Here is a 23,455-nt window from a genome sequence, read left to right as displayed (position 1 = left end):
TTGTGGGAATTTGAGGAGCTTTCTGGTCTCAAAGTCAGCAAATCAAAGACATATCTGTTCCCGTTTGCCTCGGACGCCCAGTGGCTGCCTGACCTACCCCAGGGTCTGTCCTGGTCTCCCACTACTTTTGAATACTTAGGCATTCAGTTGTTTCATTCTCTAGAGGTTCTATAGGAGTGTAACCTGGGAAGGTCTTTCAGATCGCTCCGGACTTGTGTCCCCTTTCGGAGATTGATGAAACTACCGATAATTATTTAGTTATTTATCATTTAAAAGATTTATAGAGCACGCAGCTACCCAACAGGGTTTCCTGGCACTGAAAGCGGAAACAGACAAGAGTGGAGCTCAGTTACCCATTAGGCCTGACTAAACAGAAAGGTCTTTAGCTTTTTTCGGAAAGCGATGAGAGATTGACAGTTCCTAAGATCTTGCGGAAGAGAATACCATAACTTCGGTACCAGGAAGGAAAACGAGCGGCCTCCCATGCGAATCAGACGTACTCTAGGGACAGAGAGAAGAGAGAGATTGGCCGATCTTAGGTTGCGAGAGGGTCAATAAGGCTTGACAAGATTGAGTATGTGCACGGTGGCCAGGCCGTGCTGAGCTCGAAAAATATAACAGAGGGCCTTAAACTCGATATGCTTGCTGACCCTGAGCCAATGAAGTTGATGGAGCAGAGAGGAAGCGGAGGTGTGCCGAGGCAACTTAAAAAGTAGGCGGGCTGCTGCATTCTGAATAAGCTGAAGACGTTGCACAGAGGTCTTGTCCGCCCCCAGATACAGCACATTACCATAATCAAGCCTAGGGATCACCAGGCCAGAATCTCAGTGTTCAATATGGTCATGCTCCCGAGATTGTTTTACCTCCTTACTAACCTTCCAGTAGGGATACCCGCTTCTTGGTTTAGACAACTAGATACCTAACTCAGGGAAGTAATATGGGACAGGGGTTGCCACAAAGTATCACCGGAAGTGTTATGATGCCCAGTAAATGAGGAGGCTTAGGTGCCCACAATTTTGAGAATTGAGCAGGATATACTTAGCATTAAATCAAAGTGCTCGATTAGCTAAATTGCTCTTCCGGCGCTGCCGCTCCCAGTTCCAGGAGTGTTGCAGCCTGTGGCCTTGAAATGTTGGAGACGCTGTGTCCACAGGGAGGCCGGGACTCTACTTTATGACCCCAGCCTGCCTTTGGCACCCTCTCACCGTTTTCACAGTAAGACAGCTGTAAACTGGAATGGATGCCAGTCTAGAGATGGTTGGAAACTGCTACCAGATTGTAATTTTACTCCAGCTGGAGAACTTTATAACCCAATATGGCCTACAACCCTGTCAGTTTTTGTCGTATGTGGCTGTAACACAGACGTTCTTGGATCTGTGGCCCGGGATTGCGATGAACCGCAGACACACGCGGTTCTACAACAACTGCTGTACCTGGGCACAGTGAGGCACATAGTAAAGTGAAGATCTATGGCACTCTGTCTGAAATGGTTTGTAAACCCCTGTTGATGCTTAGGCGCAGATGGGAGAAATTGCTGGGGTGGGACTTTATGGGCCGTGATTGGAATGGCATTCTGTCATACCCTAAGAAGCTCTATAGAAACAGGAGGCTGAAATATGCCCAATACAATTATGTACAGGTGACCTACTTGTTGCCTCACAGGCAATTTATAACGGTAAGCAGAGGTGCTGCCCTGTGTGTGTATTTCTAGATGCAGGCTTCTGTCATATGACTTGAGATGCCACCACCTACAGCCTTACTGGGACTTGGTTGTTCGCTTGCTTGGCACCACACTGGGCCCCACTCTCTCATGCACAGTGGAGGTGTGCCTCATGGGAATGTTTCATTGACCCAAGAATCAGAAAGTGGGTTCAAAGTTCCTGGACTTGACCTTGGTGCTGGCCGCTAGGAGAGTAACCATGGCCTGGAAATCAAGGATGGGCCCTATAGTAGAGGCATGGATGAAGGAGATGTTGAGATGTGGGCAAGAGTTGAAGAGAGGGAACTGATACGGGAGGATGCCCGAGGAATCAGTAGGCATCCAATTGCAGAGTTATGTATGAAGGTGTTGGGGACGTGGGAGCATCCTGAGAGAGATGCAGATGAGAGCCCTGACAGTCCGACCCGGTTGAATAAGAAAGGAGGTGGAGTCTTCTGTAGAGTCAGATGATGGCGAGAGCAAGTGAGGAGATTGGTCGCCTGTTGAGGTCAGAGAGCGCATTGTTAACCCCCCTCTGCCTACCCTGCCCTCCCACCCCCTTCAAGATATGATTAATGGTCCTCTTTCCCTCCGCTCCCCTTCTCACCCCCGGAACTTATAAGAAAGTCTTCTCCTCTACCGACTGCCCTGATTGACATAAGCGGAGCGAGTCTACGCCTTCTACGCCTCCCCAGAAAGAGTGGTGGTCTCACACACACTGTGAGACCAGCGCGACCTCCGAGACACTTAGATTATATTTTCTTTTTTCTTTACCTTCTGGTTTTAGTTCATATTTAGGCATTTCTAATCCTACTCCTCCAAGCTCCCGGGTACTACAATGCCTGATCAGAAGTGCAAAACAGGGGAGGCGGAACTAAAGCGCGCCCCTGAGGCCTGTTTACTGGGCCTAATGAGCATTTAATTGGGCTTAGCACTGGCTGGGGAGGGCTGGTTGGGCACTGCTCCCTTTATGAAGCGAGGTCAGAATGCCCATCACAAAACCAATATAGGATGCGGATCGATAGCTCTGTAAATAACTAATATTTTATACATCTGATGTACTTGGGCATTCTATTTATTATTATATCATTTTCTCTTGATGTATCCCATGTTTCGCACTGTCAAAGAAAGAAAAGTGATTCGCTATAATTGCTATGTTTGTAATTAACAAAATTCCCAAAATAAAGGTTTGAAAAAAAAGCGAGCTTGCCCCAAAAGAATGGGTAAAAATCGTACGCATGAACAAAAGGACACAACTCTTTAGAAAGATAATGCACATAACAGAGGGTAACAGCAGAACTATCAAACCAATCAATAATGGATCAGGGCCAACCCATACCTCAAAGCAAGATGGTCATACCCCTTGAATACAAACGTATGCAATATAAGAAAACATCCTAAAAGGTGATCTATTTTCTAGACTGAAGTTATTATTCCTGATATTAAATCCGGGATGTGGGGGAAATGAAGGGCACGGCACAACACATGTTGTAGTGTGTTGGACAATCTGCACTTTCAGCAAGAATGCATGTAGTGAAATGAGGGATATCTTTCAAGCAGTCCAGAATGTGATAACACTAGGTCTTGGGCATCTGTTAGCACCCTTTGTCTATGAATTTAATATAGTATCCTGGTTAGCATCTAAAATATTTATCCAATGAACTAGAACAAATGCAGCACTAATGTAGCTGTCATCAATGGTTTTGGAATGTTCTTGCCACTGATAAACTCTCGTCACAACGTGGGACCCGTGCTCACTACGCCACTGGAGTCAAGCTATCCTGGCTGATGACGGCTGATAGCCAGAAACCGGTCCTAGGATGCTTGATTCCGGTCCAGGGAAGACATGGCTTGGCAGTTCGGGCTGGACTGTTCCCATGAGGCACAGGGTCAAGACTGATTTGCATATGGCCATGTCTAAACTGGGGTGGCGTAGTGGGCAAAAGAACGATGGATTTAACCCAGATCTCTTGACTGGGGGAGAATGTCTGCATTGTCAGCATTCCGTCCATCATTTGTTTGTTGTAACGCTTTTCGCCCTAAGTGGGATGGGTATTCCCAGACGTGGGACCCGTGCTCACTACGCCACTGGAGTCAAGCTATCCTGGCTGATGACGGCTGATAGCCAGAAACCGGTCCTAGGATGCTTGATTCCGGTCCAGGGAAGACATGGCTTGGCAGTTCGGGCTGGACTGTTCCCATGAGGCACAGGGTCAAGACTGATTTGCATATGGCCATGTCTAAACTGGGGTGGCGTAGTGGGCAAAAGAACGATGGATTTAACCCAGATCTCTTGACTGGGGGAGAATGTCTGCATTGTCAGCATTCCGTCCATCATTTGTTTGTTGTAACGCTTTTCGCCCTAATTGGGATGGGTATTCCCAGACGTGGGACCCGTGCTCACTACGCCACTGGAGTCAAGCTATCCTGGCTGATGACGGCTGATAGCTAGAAACCGTTCCTAGGATGCTTGATTCCGGTCCAGGGAAGACATGGCTTGGCAGTTCGGGCTGGACTGTTCCCATGAGGCACAGGGTCAAGACTGATTTGCATATGGCCATGTCTAAACTGGGGTGGCGTAGTGGGCAAAAGAACGATGGATTTAACCCAGATCTCTTGACTGGGGGAGAATGTCTGCATTGTCAGCATTCCGTCCATCATTTGTTTGTTGTAACGCTTTTCGCCCTAAGTGGGATGGGTATTCCCAGACGTGGGACCCGTGCTCACTACGCCACTGGAGTCAAGCTATCCTGGCTGATGACGGCTGATAGCCAGAAACCGGTCCTAGGATGCTTGATTCCGGTCCAGGGAAGACATGGCTTGGCAGTTCGGGCTGGACTGTTCCCATGAGGCACAGGGTCAAGACTGATTTGCATATGGCCATGTCTAAACTGGGGTGGCGTAGTGGGCAAAAGAACGATGGATTTAACCCAGATCTCTTGACTGGGGGAGAACGTCTGCATTGTCAGCATTCCGTCCATCATTTGTTTGTTGTAACGCTTTTCGCCCTAAGTGGAATGGGTATTCCCAGACGTGGGACCCGTGCTCACTACGCCACTGGAGTCAAGCTATCCTGGCTGATGACGGCTGATAGCCAGAAACCGGTCCTAGGATGCTTGATTCCGGTCCAGGGAAGACATGGCTTGGCAGTTCGGGCTGGACTGTTCCCATGAGGCACAGGGTCAAGACTGATTTGCATATGGCCATGTCTAAACTGGGGTGGCGTAGTGGGCAAAAGAACGATGGATTTAACCCAGATCTCTTGACTGGGGGAGAATGTCTGCATTGTCAGCATTCCGTCCATCATTTGTTTGTTGAAACTCTCGTCACAAGCCTACAAAATAAAAAGATTTCAAGGAGTGGACTCAATCCACTGCGGAATTGTTGCGCCTGAGTAGGCAGATCATTGACATATCCACCACGACTTAAACCACTCCACAAATATTACTAATAGTGAGGTGGTACACTCGGCCCTTAATCTCAGAAAAGAGGGGCGGGGGGGGGTTCTTAAGAAGGCCCACTCACCTGAACTGGGGTGCATTATGTTACTCTTTGGCACTCATGAGGGTCCTTTTTAGGTCTCGCCTGACCCAGCGCATGCGCTGGTCTGGCGAGACTTATTGAGAGGGCTCCAAAAAGTGCTACCAGGCCAGCCTAGAGGTACAGTGCATGTGCGCGGGTGCGCGCGCCTTGTTTTACCACGATTACTCTCACTTTCGGCCGCTTTGATGTTTGCATAGCCAATAGGTCTCGCTTTTGGGACCGAAATAAGTATTTTGTTATGCAACTGTTGCATGGCTAAACACTTATAAGGTCCCAAAGGAGAGACCTATTGGCTATGCCAATGCTTGTTTAGTGTGATATTATCACACCCAATAATATTTGATACTATGGGGTCAGAATTTATTGGGCTTGACAATTACTATCTATAGCACGTTTTCCCACGATAATGTGCGATAACGTAACATTTGAATAGCATGCAGATTGTGGTTGTTAACATGTCGAAATCTGCATGTCCTTGTAATGACTATGCATTTTCCCCGGATACATATCGGCAGGTTTGATCCCATGAAGTTTAACTTGTGACAATTTAACATCTGCGTGTTAAACGGAAAACTCAGAATTCCTAGATGTGCGTCAGCTGAGTTACCACACATACCGTGGTTTAGGGGGCCATTCCTTGTGAGAGTTTGCATCATAAAAAGCCATACAAAATATGATAAAACAGATAAATAAAGGTACATTTCCTGTTACGTTAATGGAATAATTACAAGTACATTTTAAAAACGTAAGGAATGCCCTAATTTATTACTGAAGGCATTTCAGTGCATTAGTGGTAATCCTGCAAACCTTTCTGCTCTTAATTTGCTGTTCTACAGCTTTTATCCTGATAGGAGCAATGTATGGCTACCAGGTCAATTTAAGGCTAAAACGGTGCATTACACCGAAACCTAAACTCGAGTAGTGTCTAAATATTCACAACATTAAACAATTCGAAGATGGAATTGACATTCAGGGTGTAGCCATCCTGCAGCCAGGAGGGTGCAACAGCTAGAGTGGATGTAATCCGTATGATAGGTATGTTGGTTTCTGAAAACTACTTTTCAAAAGGCTTCGGCAAGGCTCTTGATGCAAAGTTGTGTAGCACAAGCTGCCACTTGAACACAGCTTGACAACCTTCGCTTTGTTTTTCGTTTGCAAGATGTGAAGAAAATTGTTTGAACTGCGAAGGCTCCGGAAGAAATTGCATCAGGTGCAAAGATGGCTTCAGCCTGCTGAGCGGCTCCTGTGTCACCAATCACACCTGCACCAACGGTGAGTACAGAACTATTACAAGCCCGGGGTCGAAGAAATATTCAGACTGCTGGGTCCTCATTTACAGGGCTGCGGGAATGGGAGATATGTGCGGGAATGAGATTAAAACCCTTTTTAAGTTATTTAGAGTAATACCACATTAATGCGTCAGGGAATTTAGCATAGCATCTAAATGAATGTTTAAAAAGATAGATATTGTCTTTTAAGCTTGCTAGTGGGACTGCTCTGTCTTCCAAGCTCCAAATACCCGGCTTGAACAGCGGTTCTTGGCTTTCTGATTGCTGAATTCTAATTGGAATCCGGGGACCCCCAGCCTAAGCAATTTCTATGATTTACATCTCAAAAAACATTAAAAAAAATACAAAAAGAAGTATTCACAAAACAAGTTCTCAAATATTTAAATATTGTGTTTAATTCAAAATCAAATGTCGACAGTTTGCAGACTTTCAATTTTGCTTCTTTATTTGTATATGCTTTATTAGTTTTAAATGATCACTTTTAGTATTATTTAATCTTACAAAAGGGTTGCAGACCTCCTGTTTTGGCCTCGAGGACCCACAGGGGTCCTCGGACCACAGGTTAATGACCACTGCCCTAGAATGTAAACTTCGGATTTAGGAACCTCTGTTTTAGGGTAAAATAAATTTCTAAGTAAATGGCTTCTGTTAGCTGGTGTTGTTCATTTCTAGTTCACTGCAATTCACTTTTCGCTGTTTACTTGTTGTGCAGCATAAAAGGGTAGGAAATCAAGCAGTAACAAAGGTATATGTTTCCGCTGTCACTGCTTTGGTTAGAGCATGTTCTAGATGAACTGGCAGCATCTCATGAAAATGTGTTTTTTAGCCTCAAATGTCATTTATATATGTTTAATGTGTGTAATGTGAAATCAAATGGCAAGAGGTCCAGCTTCTAATCATATCAAAAATAATATGGAAATTAAAATCAAATATATAAAGAGAACAACATTAAAAATATCCTTAAGGCACCAGGCTTTCATAAAACACAGAACTGGGCAATATCTATCTATCTACCTATCTATAGATATACAGTTATATAAATATGTATGTATATATGTATGTATGTATGTATAGACAGTCGCCGATAGGTAGTTATAATTAGGTCCTAGTTTCCATAGGAAAAGCATTTTTTGACTTGCCTATATCTTTGGCGCCGTTTGACGAATCTTCAGAAAATTTTCCCAAGAAAGTGTCAAGTTGGGTATTGTGCATCAAAAGTTTCGGGGTGATTCGTCCAGCGGGTGCCGAGAAAAAGAGGGGGGGATAAAACAAAGTGCATTTCCTATGTTAATTCCCATAGAGATTTTAGACACAACTACAGCCTGAACCGCTGATCAGAATGACACAAATTTGGCTGAAAGATAGCTGTTGGTCCAGCAAGGGGCCTTTTTTAAGGAACAAACAAATGTGTATATCTAGGGACTTGGATCCTCCAAGGATCCAACAGTCCCCATGCTGAAATCTGAGTGCCTGCTATGCCATGGCTCCTGGAATGGGTTCCCAGGACCTAAATCGGCCCAGCCGCCCTCCGTCACTGAATTATGTCCAGGCCCTGGGGAATGGTGTCCCAGGGGCCAAAATCAGCCCGGGGAGGAGAACCAGAGGGTCCCCCTCCCCTTGTTTAAAGCTCAAAGGATCGTGACTTCTTGGGTTAGGGGAAGGCAAAGCAAATCCGTTTCTTCTTTTATTCCACGTTGAAAAACAATCTGAAATCTTTAATGGAGGGGGATGCATCATTGATCTATTGGAGCGCAATCTGATCCCGGGTGACTCTGAAGAGTGATTTTCTTCTCATCGTCTCCTGGTGACAACAGAGTCCATGATTCTCCCTTATAATTATCCTGAGTACTCAAATGCCAAAAATCACCTGCAAGCGCCGCTTATTTGGCCACCCCTCATTTTCCTTAGTAGTACGCAAAGGTTTTCCCAGCTTTTCCCACATTGATTGACAGCTCCAACAAAAGTTCTAACGAGGCCCTCGGGCGCTTTTCCCGACGATTTTGGTGCCACGTTATTGATGCAGAGGAATACGAGGACATCTCCACGAAACAAAGAAATACTTTATTTAGTTAAGGAGAAATACCCCTGTTTGGTAGAGATGCACCTCTTTGTAGTGTCGTCATCTTCCCTTGATGAGGATTCACGTTATCACAGATTTTTGGATGAAGATGCTTGACTAACAATCGTATTTCCAAAATTACATGCATACTAGGTCACCGGAAACATTACCTTATGCTCCTGTACGCAGCTGTAGTGCAGAATATGCACAAAACATTTACCCAAGGAGGTAGCACTTTCTAATTAACCACATAAAAGTACTCTAGTTGGGTAGACATTTTCAGCATAACTGGGGAAATGAGGTTCGATTCTGGCCCTGGAATTAATTTCACAGAAATATAACCTCAACTGGAAGCACTTACAAATATAAACATAGCAGGTGCCCCACTTGAAACTCCACTTCAATAAAGCACAAAAATCCTAACTTCTTGGGCTTGGCAAAGACAAAGCAAGTGTGTTTCCTCTCATATTCCATGTTGAAAAGCTATATGAAATCCTTAATGGAGGTGAATTCACTGTTGATCTATTGGAGCACAATCTGATGTGTAGTGACTGTGATGAGTGGTTTCTTTCTTGTCGTCTCCTGGTGAGGGTTAATCCCCCAACCAGTAGTGCGACAGGAGGTGCGTTTGCAGAGTGGTGGAGAAACGGGGGGCCTCCGATCACCTTGCAGCAATCCCCCTGTGTGGAAATTGCGGGAGGTAACAGGAGGGCCTGTTGGCCCCCAAGGACCCTCTGCAGCAAAGGGGACTTCATCCCCCAACCAGTTGTGCACCAGGAGGCGCATTTGCAGAGTGGTGGTGAAAGGGGGCAGGGCCTCCAGCAACTTGCTAGTCCAGCTTTTATTATTTATTTATTTATTTTTTATTAGGGTAGGGGGGCGTGATTTCGGCCCCAGGGACCCCATCCCCAGGGGCTCCTTCTCCATTAAAGCAAATCTGCTCTGCTTTCAGCAAGATGAGTCCCAAAATGGCTGCCAAGATTTCCTGGTTTGAAGTGTTGGTAGCCAAATCAGATCCCAGCACAAGATCGGGGGGGTCCCTATATCTACACATTTGGATTTACCGTAATATCTCAAAAACCACAGAACGGATTTAAACAAAAAGGCAGTTCCCTAGACCAACATCTACCTTTCTGCCAAATTTGGTGTTATTCTGTTCAGCAGTTCAGACTGTAGCCGTGTCTAAAGGTCCTATGGGAATTAACATTGGAAACGCATGTTTTTTGACCCCTGCCCCCTTTTTCTCGGCCCCCACCCAACAGATCAGCCTGAAACTTTCCATGTGGGAAAAAGGGGGTGGTGATGGACAGAGTTTCTGAATGATGCAGAATACTCTTACCAAGTCAAGAGATCATGGTTTTAATCCATCACCGTTTTTTAGCTCACTGCACCATCCCAGCTCAGAACCTGGCTACATGCAAATTAGTCTGTCCCTGTCCCAGTGCATGATGGGAACAGGGCAAACCAAACTACCAAGCCAATTCTTATACTGGGAAGGAAACAAGCTTCCGGGGACCAGTTTCTGGCATCACAGCCTTCGTCGGCCCGGCTTGCCTGAATCCTGATGGTGCAATGAGCAAGGGACTCACGTCTGAGCATACCCTCCCACACTGAGTGTGGATAAAATCGATTTGGGAAAAAGGGGGTGGTGATGGACAGAGTTTCTGAATGATGCAGAATACTCTTACCAAGTCAAGAGATCATGGTTTTAATCCATCACCGTTTTTTAGCTCACTGCACCATCCCAGCTCAGAACCTGGCTACATGCAAATTAGTCTGTCCCTGTCCCAGTGCATGATGGGAACAGGGCAAACCAAACTACCAAGCCAATTCTTATACTGGGAAGGAAACAAGCTTCCGGGGACCAGTTTCTGGCATCACAGCCTTCGTCGGCCCGGCTTGCCTGAATCCTGATGGTGCAATGAGCAAGGGACTCACGTCTGAGCATACCCTCCCACACTGAGTGTGGATAAAATCGATTTGGGAAAAAGGGGGTGGTGATGGACAGAGTTTCTGAATGATGCAGAATACTCTTACCAAGTCAAGAGATCATGGTTTTAATCCATCACCGTTTTTTAGCTCACTGCACCATCCCAGCTCAGAACCTGGCTACATGCAAATTAGTCTGTCCCTGTCCCAGTGCATGATGGGAACAGGGCAAACCAAACTACCAAGCCAATTCTTATACTGGGAAGGAAACAAGCTTCCGGGGACCAGTTTCTGGCATCACAGCCTTCGTCGGCCCGGCTTGCCTGAATCCTGATGGTGCAATGAGCAAGGGACTCACGTCTGAGCATACCCTCCCACACTGAGTGTGGATAAAATCGATTTGGGAAAAAGGGGGTGGTGATGGACAGAGTTTCTGAATGATGCAGAATACTCTTACCAAGTCAAGAGATCATGGTTTTAATCCATCACCGTTTTTTAGCTCACTGCACCATCCCAGCTCAGAACCTGGCTACATGCAAATTAGTCTGTCCCTGTCCCAGTGCATGATGGGAACAGGGCAAACCAAACTACCAAGCCAATTCTTATACTGGGAAGGAAACAAGCTTCCGGGGACCAGTTTCTGGCATCACAGCCTTCGTCGGCCCGGCTTGCCTGAATCCTGATGGTGCAATGAGCAAGGGACTCACGTCTGAGCATACCCTCCCACACTGAGTGTGGATAAAATCGATTTGGGAAAAAGGGGGTGGTGATGGACAGAGTTTCTGAATGATGCAGAATACTCTTACCAAGTCAAGAGATCATGGTTTTAATCCATCACCGTTTTTTAGCTCACTGCACCATCCCAGCTCAGAACCTGGCTACATGCAAATTAGTCTGTCCCTGTCCCAGTGCATGATGGGAACAGGGCAAACCAAACTACCAAGCCAATTCTTATACTGGGAAGGAAACAAGCTTCCGGGGACCAGTTTCTGGCATCACAGCCTTCGTCGGCCCGGCTTGCCTGAATCCTGATGGTGCAATGAGCAAGGGACTCACGTCTGAGCATACCCTCCCACACTGAGTGTGAAACTTTCCATGTGCAACAACATTCAGGAGAGCACTTTTTGGTGGAAATTTCGTGAAGATTTGTCAAACGGTGCTAAAGATATAGGCAAGTCAAGAAACGCTTTTTCTATGTAAACTAGGTCCTAACTATAACTACCTACTGGTGACTGCCAGCAGGTAATAAAATTAATCATAATGCATAAAATTAGGCTATGCTTCTCATGATCAATAATAAAAAGAACAAGTGGGCCCTAATGGTCAGTGCTCATACCTTGAGTAACTATTGTAACCCTAGTATCTATGAATGTTTGAGTAGATAATGTTTCAGTCAGCACTATGGTTATGTTACGTACTAACGTAGTTCTTTGGGAAGGTTAATCCACAACTTAGCTCCACCGCTTTTAGTGCCCATGCCCAAAAGTTGATCAAGCACCATTTCAGAACAGACAGTTTATGTTCTGAACTAGAACAAAGGATAGTGACTGGTTGGTGTAAGTGGAAGAGGTGTGTCAGGCATATTGGGGCTTTCCACTGGTAATTTTCCAGACCAAACACAGAACTGTGGATTTGATTGGGTGTTACATGGGCACTTCTGACACCTCTAGCAGATGTGCACATTTGTTTCCAATCCAGAGCGAATCCATAGATCTGTGCCAATTGTAATTTCTAAGCAGACTTGTTCAGAAGGCCTTATTAGGAAGTCATGCACTATTGCAGACTTGCCATGACTACTGGCTGTACTAGTGCACAAAGGACAAAGTTTAGATAGCGCTAATTGGTGGAAGTTGGTGGATTTAACTACAGTCTGTATTTGTAGATATTCAAAGACAATTGAACTAAAAAGAACATCTAGATTAGGAGCATCTTCAACCAGGATGTTAGTTGACCCACTCGTGGTCATCAACACATGGATAATGAGGTATTCAGGTTTTTATATATCACCAAGACTGTTTATTTGTTAAGACAGTTAACCTATTCTCAGACATATTTGATTGCTAAGAGGAAATTGATCATTTTGGTCATATAGTTGAAGTCAATGTGCAAGTCGGCTAAAAATTGGGTGTCATCACAATACAGCTGACACGAGAATCCCCTCTCTTTGATGAAGTGCTGTTTGATGAAGTGTGCGATGACAACAGGTAAAGACTGAAAAGGGGAGGCGACAGGGCAGCGGAGGAACATGGCATTCAGTTGTGGTTGGTTCTGAGGTATATTGGCTAGTCTGATCTTTTGCCCTTGAGACTTTAGAAGATGATATCGAAGTTCTTTTGGAGACTCAGAAGCATCTATTAATTATTTGCATCAACAGCAACTGAGCACTTCAACAGGACTAGAGCCATGAGCTGACATTGGATCCTGGTATCTGAAACATTTTTTTGGAAATCTATTCAAGTTCAAGTAAAGACACTCCTTTTGAACTTGATTTTTATACAGGTATAAGTGGTCTTTTTAGTAGGATAACCACAATATAATATTAGTTCTTGTAGAGTGTACATTTACCCAGCCGCGGACCTGTAGGTAACAGCGGTGGGGCAGTGGGACCGGGTGAGGGGTGGATTTCGAGGGACGATGGGAAAATTAAATAATTAATTAATTACTTTTCCCTTGTTATCGTCTGTCGGAATCCACCCTACCGCTGTTACCTGCATGGACCGCGGCTGCATTCACCCCTTGGGGCACCATTGGCACTAAATAACCTAAATTCTACTAATTTTAGCAATCTCGGAAGGATGAAAGGCTGTAGTAAAAAACAGGTTTCTGGAGTAGATGCATTAATCCACTGTGCCACCTGATCTGGCTGGTATAAGTACCTTTTATAAAAGGTTATTCAGGTTGATTTGTACAATTAAGCTCTGACCCATGGCACCTGTATGATTGGGAGAATCTCCATCTGCCCATGAGTTGACCCACAGCTCAATGCATGTATCAATGACGCCTGGTTCTTTTTGCAAGCTACTTACCCTCTCAACCTTGTAGAACAAGGAAGTAGAGCTCCAGGGCACTTCTCAAACAGTAGTTGTCTTCCGGGTCTGGAGTCCAAAATATTTCAGAGTGAGTGTGCCATCTACAGGTAATATTTGTTCTCCTTGTTCATCTAGATTGTTGAGTTCAGTGGATGGATTGTATGTTTTTCGGTCTCACAGGTTTGGTTCCAAGAGGAGCAATGTTGGTAGGTAGCCTGAACCATGCACAGGAGGATTTTTTGAGTAGTAAACCTCATTAGTATTGCAGGCAGGTAATCTTGTTTTATTGGCAAACATGTTGGCACTGAGGTTTTTAGTCCATGCTTTCTTGTTTGTATCTTACAATTTGGGTTTCCGACTAATGCTGATAAGGGGAATGTTGATTGCAGGAAAGAGCAGCACCCCATTCAGTTATGGCTATGCAAGCTGCACAGAAGTTATATTCTTTCCCTGTGATGACTCTTTAGCGCTGGTGGTGGTGATTTGATTTTGTATATCCGTTGGTGCCCTATCAGAAAGTTTTCCTAACATCTACATTTTCCAGTAGATCCGCTTATGAGCACAAACATTATTTTGATGTTTTCTTCCTTTTTGTCTCATGTTTCCAGCGGATGAAATGTTTTGTGAGATGGTGAAGACGAACAAGCTCTGTGAACGGAAGCTCTTTATACAGTTCTGCTGTCGGACATGTCTCTTGGCCGGGTAAAACATGCTCGGCCTGCATTCAGGCTTCGGCCTTCATCAAGAATCCTGCAGATCTGGACTGGCCGATCCTAGAGAACTGAGTAATGCCTGAGCTTGGGGAAGCAATCGTGCAACATACTGGCCGACATTCCTTTAATAGCTTTAACACAACAGTAAACTTGAGATTTATAGCAATATATATATAGCAGTGCTAGGTCCATAGTTAATGTTGTATTACTAAGAATAATGTCGGAAAAGACTCTAGGGAATAGGAGATAATAATGTCCTCCCTATTTTCTGAAGACCTATACCAGTATGCCCCTCTCCTTTGTTTACTGGCAATCTTTCTTTGTAAATTTAAATTCATTTAAAAATATGTTTTGGGAAATGTTGCTCAGGGCTTGAGGGGATCGTGCAGGACTCATTTTTTTTATATGTTTGTATTACCAAAGGGAGTTATAGAAAACTGTTTATGCATATATGTTTCTCCCAATTGTATGGTCCTTTCATTATGTGAGCAAAACCTTAGGTCTCAGCTGCTGTGCCAGCCTCATGTGAAGTTCAGTACTGATTGTTCTCAGTCCTAAGTGCTTGAGACAATCTAAATTAGTGTTGGAGATTTTATATCTTCAACTGGACTCATCGGTATTAACCTGTAGAACACATCCGTGATATCAATGACTTCTGCATGAGATAATCTGTGTGGAGAGCAGCCATCTGCATTGCTGCCACCACAACAATAGTAATGTTGTCCATGATTGAGATTACACAGTTGGTAGTAATCCACACAGCGAACTCCCTTTACTGCATTATGTTTGCTCCTGCAACTTTATGATCCTCTTATTGTGGGTTATAGTAACAGATGTCATAATAGTGGCTTGGTCACTTGGTCAAACCCATTATGCACTTTTGCGTTTTTAAGTAATGGACTGTGTAACTGGACATCAATGTCATTACTCTGACACAATTACGAGAGAGTGAGGGATGGTCAGGCTCCTGCACGTCCTCCCAGTTTAGTCAAACATACATCAAGAGTGGAACGGCCTACTGATTTTCCAGTGGTGACTGGCCTGTACCGAGGGTGGTAGGATGGAGGGGGGCACAATTTTTTTTAAAAAATAGACTTACCTTGGTGAGTTGCAATGTGACGTCCTCCTCCCTTGGGCGTCTTCAGAGGAAACTCTGGTGGTCTCTTTACTGCGGCCACTCAGCAGCGCTGGCCCCACACCATCCTGACACTTAGTTTAGGACAGGTTGCTGCCAAATGAAGCAGTAATAAATTACCTTAATTACCGTTTTATTTTTCACCTCTGGGGCTTGTGGAGCGAGGCTCCTCTGCTCAAATGGAGGACCCGCCCCAGGGATTTTCTATATATAGCTGAACGCCATATCTATCAGTAATATTTAAACTATTAAGAAAAAATGCCTCACCCATTAAATGGTGGCATGCTTCATCATTGGTGATTTTCTCACCCTAGTAGGTAAATTCCTCTAGGGTGGGCTCAACCACTTCCTGGAAGATCTTATGTATTTCTAAGTTCTGGACAAATAGCAGAAGTCCAGTTCAAGGTTAAATAATGGTCATAGGTTTTCCCAATTAGTTTATGAGTGGGAACCCATACCACAATTAGAAACACGAGTCTGGATGTCTTCTAAGAATGCAATGATTTCGGCATCCAGCGTTTTTCTTAATATTTTAAATATTCCTCAGAGATATGGCATTCAGATATATATAAAAAATCTGTAGGCTGTTGTACTCCTGGTGTATGTTCATCACAGTCATCACACTTTCTGTTTCCTGGGGTAGAGTGATTTAGGTTCATGGCTCCATCGCACTGCAATCTCGTGAGAATTGCAATCCATTACACTAATCTAAGTAAAAAAGTTACAACCCACTGGTTGTGTTGCAGAGATCAGAAACCCCCACCCCCAGTTGTCTGCTATTGAATGCATGGCCAGAAATCAGTGGCTTTAGCTGTTTTGTTTAATTGGTTGATCCCTACTTATATTGTTTGCGATTCCTTAGGGAAGTAGTCTGTGTGCTGCCAAAGGGAGTAAGGTACAAAATGCAGCTATACATATTTATTCTTTTTGAAGTGTGTAAAAGAGACTACTCTTTTTGTCATGATCTGTGACTTTCACCAGAGCTGAAGGTGTAGGATTTCCAACCACCTGGTGCACAGTCTTAGCTTAATGTACCAGCACAAATTAGAAATCGAGTTGGACTACAACCTATACATGTCCAGCAAAGCTATATTGTGTGGGTGGGGTTTTCTGGTCAGGATAAGCCCCTCAAGATTAGTTCAGGAACACAGTGAAACTCCAAAACCTCTTTTGTAACAATACATGTAAAATAACACTAAGGAGCATGGGATAAAACTTTAAAATATTTATTTCTCAAACCCAAGTCTAGTACATATAATATGAACAGTAACCACATAAAAGGAAAAGATGAAAATAATATGAACATTCCCAACATGGTTAGCAAGTTCCTAGCATCCTAACACCTTATTGCTACTTTTAAAGGCTAAGGTAAAATTTTGTAGAAGTAGAAAATAGCAAGAAACTAGCAAACATTTGATATATTGCACTGACTTCATGCCTTCTCTCAGCAAGAAATAGCAGTTTAGCTATTCTCTATCACAGCTTTTGACAAGGAATGATATGCAGTGCCAGAATGAAGGCCACTTCTCTGAGCAGCTCTCAAAGCCCCAGAGAAAACCCCCGGTTGGGGCAGGTTTGCAGCAAACTTGCGTAACCTCTGGCCTGATAGTTCCATTGTGTCCTCCCACAATAAGAGTCACATAGTTGAGTATTTATGGAATCTGATCACCAATTTTATCTAAAGTTTATAATTTTGGCTACACGAAGGTCCCAACAAGACAAAATAAGTATGTTGATAAATGTGTATTTTCGATTCACGTGTAGACATTTTAGCCTATAATGTAAGCGTCCTTATTAACATGGCAGTACCATAACATCAACCATGAAAATATGTCAGCCTAGAAAGTAGGCAGACATGATGCAAAAACCTCTGCGCATGTCTAAACTTCACACTTTCTGATAGAGATAAAAGAGTAATCAGGCTAGCACATGTTAAAAATAGAAGAGATTCAAATGGACCCCTTCGTAGTGTTCAAGACACATTGGTGATATCTATAGAGATGGGGAACTCTGCGTGGTTTATCCATTGCAGTCTGTGTTTTTGATTTCGCAGATCTTCCTTGGTGTGACTTCAGTGGGGTTTTTGGAAAACGATTGAAATTCTCCATGATTTATGTAAACATATTGCTGGCACTATGCCAAGGAAAATTTTAATCACACAGAGAACACTCGCACAGTATAGTTAAATCTTCTAAGTTGTACTCTGTTCTTTCTATGCTTGTTTATACCCTTGTGTTTAGAAACAACAGTGCAGAGAATTCTTAAACATGTTCTTTTCATGTAACTTATCCAGTAGACAAGTGGGTCTCAAAAAATGATGTGTGTTTTGTCCATATTCATCGTCCCTTCATGTGCTTCTGACATCCAGCATTTGTGCTGATTTCATTCTGGTTGGTGAGTGTCATCTGCGTGTTTCCATATTTTTGTGATTTTACTGCTTACATTTCTTGTACCAAAACAAAAAGAACATGAAGAGAAAAGTTGCAAGCTCATGAAATCCACAGTATGTTCATTTTGTTTGCAATATGGGACCATTTTTGTACATTTGGAAAAAACACACACAAAAGAGGTTGTTTGAAAGTCTTTTGTCTAATTTTTATGTCTTTGTGCTCCTTCTGTCCCTGCCCCAAAGCTTTCTACGTTTACTTCCATACTTGCATCATACTGAGGGGCAAGTAAACCTCTTAAAGAGACCTTGCAATAGGAGGCTTGGGGCAGGAACCAAATCCAGGAAAATACAAAGCTCACACAAATTTACAAATAAAATATTTACCTCCCATGACAGCAAGCGTCTGCTTTTTTCAGAATCAAAGGAAATTGGTATGTCTGGGCAAAGCCTTAATAAGCTTGTTTATTCTACATTCAAGGCATTCCATTCTACCCACATCTCAGTTCAGTGAGCAACATTACACCTTCACCTTTCTCCCGGGGTAAACAAAGGGCAGCCACAGAAAGATCCACGCTCTCTGATGGGTGTTTAGACAAAATATTGAGTTAAAAATATCGGAGAGCAAACATATTGTCAATAAAATATTGTGATTAAAAAAATATATTGTGGTAAAGAATATTGTTGCCAAGAATATTGTATTTTGGGTAAATAATAGTTTTCAAGAGTATTGTCATCTTTTATATCGTTTTCAGTAACATAGTTGCAAAACAATTATTTTTTAAGTATTTGAAAAGAATGTAATGAATTAATAGGACTTGCACTCATATATGTAATCCTTTGGAAGTTGAACACTTTCCTTACTGTTGCTTAGAATGGTGTTGGAATAGTAACGTTAACCCCTTCAAAATCCAACACTTTCCCTACTGTTCTTTAGACTGGAGAAGTAGTAGTAAATCTAACCCCTCAAAAGTCCAACACTTTCGCTACTGTTGTCGAGATTGGAGTGGTAATAGTAAATCTAACTTCTCCGAAGTCCAATACTTTCCCTTCTATTTCTTAGACTGAAGTGGGATTAGTAAATCTAAATCCTCCAAAATCCAAACTTTCCCTATTGTTGCTTAGACTGGAGTAGGAATAGTGAATCTAAATCCTTGGAAGTCCATTACTTTCCATACTGTTGTTTAGACTGGAGTGGGAATAGTAAATCAAAACCCTGTGAAATCCAACACATTTCCTACTGCTGCTTAGGCTAGAGTGGTAATAGTTAATCTAAACACTTCAAAATCCAACACTTTCCTTACTGTGGCTTAAACTGGAGTAGGAACGGTATATCTAATTTTTCCGGAGTCAAACACTTTTCCTAATATTGATAAAATAGGATTTATATTATTATTTGTTAATTTTTGATATTTAATATTGTTTGTGTTTATTTTATTAATGCTTATATTTGTTTCAGTAAATGTGTTTTTAGGGTTTTAATATCTTACTATTTTATATATTGGTGAAATGAATATATTTTGTTATTGAATTGTTTTTATTTTCTATGTTTTTATTATCTGTGTTTGTATTGTGTATAATGCGTATATCCATTTCTACATATATAGATAAATAGATAGATAAATAGATAGATAGATAAATAGAACAATCTAAAAGCTCCTAAACAGGTAACCTGGGTCCCAAATGAGGTGAAACGGAAACCGAGGGAGCAAACTCGGTAATATCTAGAGCCAGTCATCCGAAACAAAGGGAGACTCCGTTCACACAAGGCAGGGTTTGAGTGCAAGAATCTTGGATTTTTGCATTCAAACCCTGCCTTGTGTGAACTGAGTCTCCCTTTGATTTGGATGACTGGCTGTTGAGATGAATATATTTGTGTATATTATGATATATGCTTCTTTAAAGTTCTAAATAGCAATAATACTTTTTAAAAATATTACAAAAAATGTAAATTGATATGGTGTATACTGTAAAAGAAATATTTTTAATTACTTGTCATTCTATATGTATATATATATATATATATATATTCACAGAAAAAACCATAGGTTTCAGGCACGTTATAGTTAGGAATTAGCATTTAAAAAACCTCAGAAATTCACTGAAAAAACCATAGGTTTCAGGGGTGTTATAGTTAGCTGGACTTTTCACTTGTACAAAACCATTGAAATTCCCCCGTTATAGTTAGTTCAGCTAACTATAACTCGCGTGCCCGCAATGCACTGCTGATGACGTCACATATTACATCACTCATGACATGGTCAGTGACATCACTCATGACATCACTGATGACATCATCCAGTGAATGTGTGTTTTTCTGAAAATTAAATATGTTTTATATATGTATATCTCAAGGTCGATGGAAGAATAAATGGGTATATAAGTGTCTAAATGGATGATTTGTTTTTGAAAAATTGATTGTGTAACTGACTGATTAAGTGTATCATAGTGAATACATGGCTTAGTGAGTAATGTTTAAATATGTAAATATCTGTATCAGTCTCTCACTTTGTGTATAAGTGGCTGCATGGGTTGGTGAGAAGCTACATGGGTGTCTATATAGGTTATTAGTTGGTTATTTGAGTATCAGTCTGAGTGTCTGCATGGTTCGGTGGGGGGTATTACGTAGTGCATAGTTGCATGAATGAGTGACTCACTGTTTGTATGTGTTGAACACAGCATGTGTGCAGGACTGTATGGGTGGATGAGTGTGTGTATGGGGGTGTTAGTGAGTGAATGACTGTCTCAATAGTGTCTTTATGAGTAACTACATATGTTTTAAACTAGTATATGTGACTATTGGTGTATATATGTGAGTATATGTGAGAGTGAGAGATTGAAAGAGTTCCTGTATGAATAAGTATGTGTTTCTATAAGTGATTGTTTAAAAGACTAAGTATGTGTAAGTTTCCGTAGAAGTAAGTGTGGTGGTGTGTGTATAACTGTATATGCAAGTAAATGCATGTTTGATTCTTTATTAGCATGAGTGACTATGTGTGTGAGTAACTCTATGGATGAGTAGCATTGTGTAACAGGATGTATAGGTGTATGAGTACATATGATGAGTGAGTACATGTATGAGTGACTGTATAGGACTGTTGGTGAATGAGTGGATGTGTAGGTGGATCTTAGAATTACTGAAGAGGTTGTTGTAACTGGTATTGGTATGTCCATTGTTTTGAAAATTTTAGTCTCTATTTATGAATGTGTGTACCAAAGGTTATATTAGGGTGAGAGGAGGTCTGCCACTCTATCACAAGGATGATGTCATCAGTGATGTCATCAGTGATGTCATTTGAGATGTCATCAGTGATGTCATGAGTGATGTCACTGACCATGTCATGAGTGATGTAATATGTGACATCATCAGCAGTGCATTGCGGGCGCGCGAGTTATAGTTAGCTGAACTAACTATAACGGGGGAATTTCAATGGTTTTGTACAAGTGAAAAGTCCAGCTAACTATAACACCCCTGAAACCTATGGTTTTTTCAGTGAATTTCTGAGGTTTTTTAAATGCTAATTCCTAACTATAACGTGCCTGAAACCTATGGTTTTTTCTGTGAATTTCAAAGGTTTTTTAAATGCTAATTTCTAACTATGCCTACAGAGATAGGACATGTGAAGAAAGAAGAAAAAATGCACAGAAAGAAACAAAAGAAGTGCAGAAAGAAGCAACAGAAGTCCTCAAAGACGAAGAAAAGTGCAGAAAGAAGGATAACATGCAGAAAAACAAAAAGAAGAGCAGAAAGAAGCCTTGTTGCAAAATCATCCTGTACCCTCAACTTTTTCAGACGGATACTGGTGGTAACTGAGTCTGACTAACCAGTCCTAGAGCCAGTGCTATGTTAAAAGACACTTAAAATACAGTGAAAACACCTACATACACTAGGGAACATTATGCGTTGGGGTACCCCTGTGATTAGCATGACCTCCTCTGTAAGCCCCTAGTATATAATAGGGCATGGGGATTAAAACTACCTCTTAAAACAGGCCACAGGGCGTTTTTGAACACGTTAACTCAGGCCCCTTCGCCACTGTGTAAACACGCCCTGTGTCCGTTTTTAGTTGGGAGATTAAGTTCATTTGAATCCTGAGGGTCCCTAGGGTCCAACTAGCCCACTAGGTACCTCCAGTAAGTGCCACAGAGCTGCGTTGCAGAGAGGTGTAAAAAGTGGCACAGCCTGGACCACCTCTCTGCAATGCAGCTCAGTGGCGCTTACTGGAAGCACTTGGTGGGCTAGTTAGCCCCCAGGGGCCCTCAGTATTGAAGGGAAATTATATCCCCAATTTAAAACGTGAATAGTGCGTGTTTGCACACGTCACCTCAGGCCCCGTCCCCTCCCTTCACCACTGTGTAAACGCGCCCTGTGGCTGTTCTAAGTTGAGAGATTAAGTCCCCTTGAATCCTAAGGGTCCCTAGGGTCAAACTAGACCACTAGGTACCTCCAGTAAGCGCAACAGAGCTGCGTTGCAGAGAGGTGTAAAAAGGGGCTTGGCCTCAGAACACCTGTCTGCAGCGCAGCTCCCTGGCGCATACTGGAAATGCCTGTTGGGGGCGCGTTTGCAGAGTGCTGCACGGAGGGGGCATGGCCTCCGGCACGATGCCAGACTTTTATTTATTTTAATTTTTTAAGAAGGGGGGCTGTGTGGTTCCCCTTCTTATTCTAATTTATTGGCCCTGATGACCCCATCCCCCAAGGCCTGTCTCCTAATTATATTTTTTTTACCCCAATCCCCAGGGCCGGCCACTGTTTTTTATTATTTTTAAAAAATATATATTTATAGACACACCTAGGACATGCTGGACAAACCGTACGTACCTATCACCATGACGATTTGCGTGATATTCATTAAAAGGCGACTATGCATACAATGAATCCACGTGGAATGTATTTACACCACTAGTGAAGCTCTGACATGTCTGATGCCCTACCGTGCCTAATCCCGGTAGACACCCTTGTCGTTTATTTATACAAACATGGGTAGCTATTGACGGGCACATTTAATACACATGCACACCAAGCCATTCAAAGGGGATTCGACAAAAATTCGACCAAAACTATGCAAGAAACCCCCCTCACGGTTAATAAAACACACATCCACTGCCGGATGTGTAATACTTTTTATTTTACTCTCTGGAAAGGGGACGAACATCACTTGAGAGTCACAGCGCGCTCCTGACAGAGCCCAATGCTGTGTTACACCCACCATTGCCTGCCGAGTGCCACACACCTCTGTGTTGTATTCCACTAGCTAGTGCATATGCTATGACACTCTCTAGCCCATGTGCACTGTAACACCACCCCGTGAATATGTCATGCCACACTTGTCTTCGCACGGGTTATATTGCCCCATTTAACGTGCCTTCCTCGATGCCTATGTTATAACGCACAGTGCTATGCCATACATATTACAATCTGGGATCCATATCTTTGTCACAGTGCATATGCAACGTTACACTACCCAGCACATATTTTATATTACAACTTTAGAGACTAGTTAGGTTACACAACACTGCCCTGTGCATATTACACTCCGAGGCGCGGTGAACAACCTTTACAACGAAACTATTACAACGCACTACACTTATAACGAAATTTTTACAACGCAACATCCACTACAACGCATTCCATTACATAGCATGACACTACAACGCATGTTTAAAAACTAC

General features: G+C 42.8%; 1 protein-coding gene across 4 annotated transcripts in view; it reads left to right on the top strand.

The window, feature by feature from the left end:
- Window positions 1–18,180, top strand: part of PCSK6 (proprotein convertase subtilisin/kexin type 6) — a 1,413,069-nt gene extending 1,394,889 nt beyond the window's left edge. For all 4 annotated transcript variants that reach the window (XM_085644552.1, XM_085644551.1, XM_085644550.1 and 1 more), the window contains 2 exons: window positions 6,402–6,514; window positions 14,157–18,180. In XM_085644552.1, coding sequence (XP_085500678.1) covers window positions 6,402–6,514; window positions 14,157–14,254 — 211 coding nt within the window. In that variant the 3' untranslated portion in view covers window positions 14,255–18,180. The remainder of the gene's footprint in view (window positions 1–6,401; window positions 6,515–14,156) is intronic.
- Window positions 18,181–23,455: the final 5,275 nt, after the last annotated feature.

This window comes from Triturus cristatus, chromosome 3_1 (genome assembly GCF_964204655.1).
Source record: "Triturus cristatus chromosome 3_1, aTriCri1.1, whole genome shotgun sequence".
In the NCBI taxonomy this organism is placed as follows: domain Eukaryota; kingdom Metazoa; phylum Chordata; class Amphibia; order Caudata; family Salamandridae; genus Triturus; species Triturus cristatus.
Note: the sequence above shows the minus strand (reverse complement) of the source record. Positions and strands in the feature narration are given on the sequence as shown.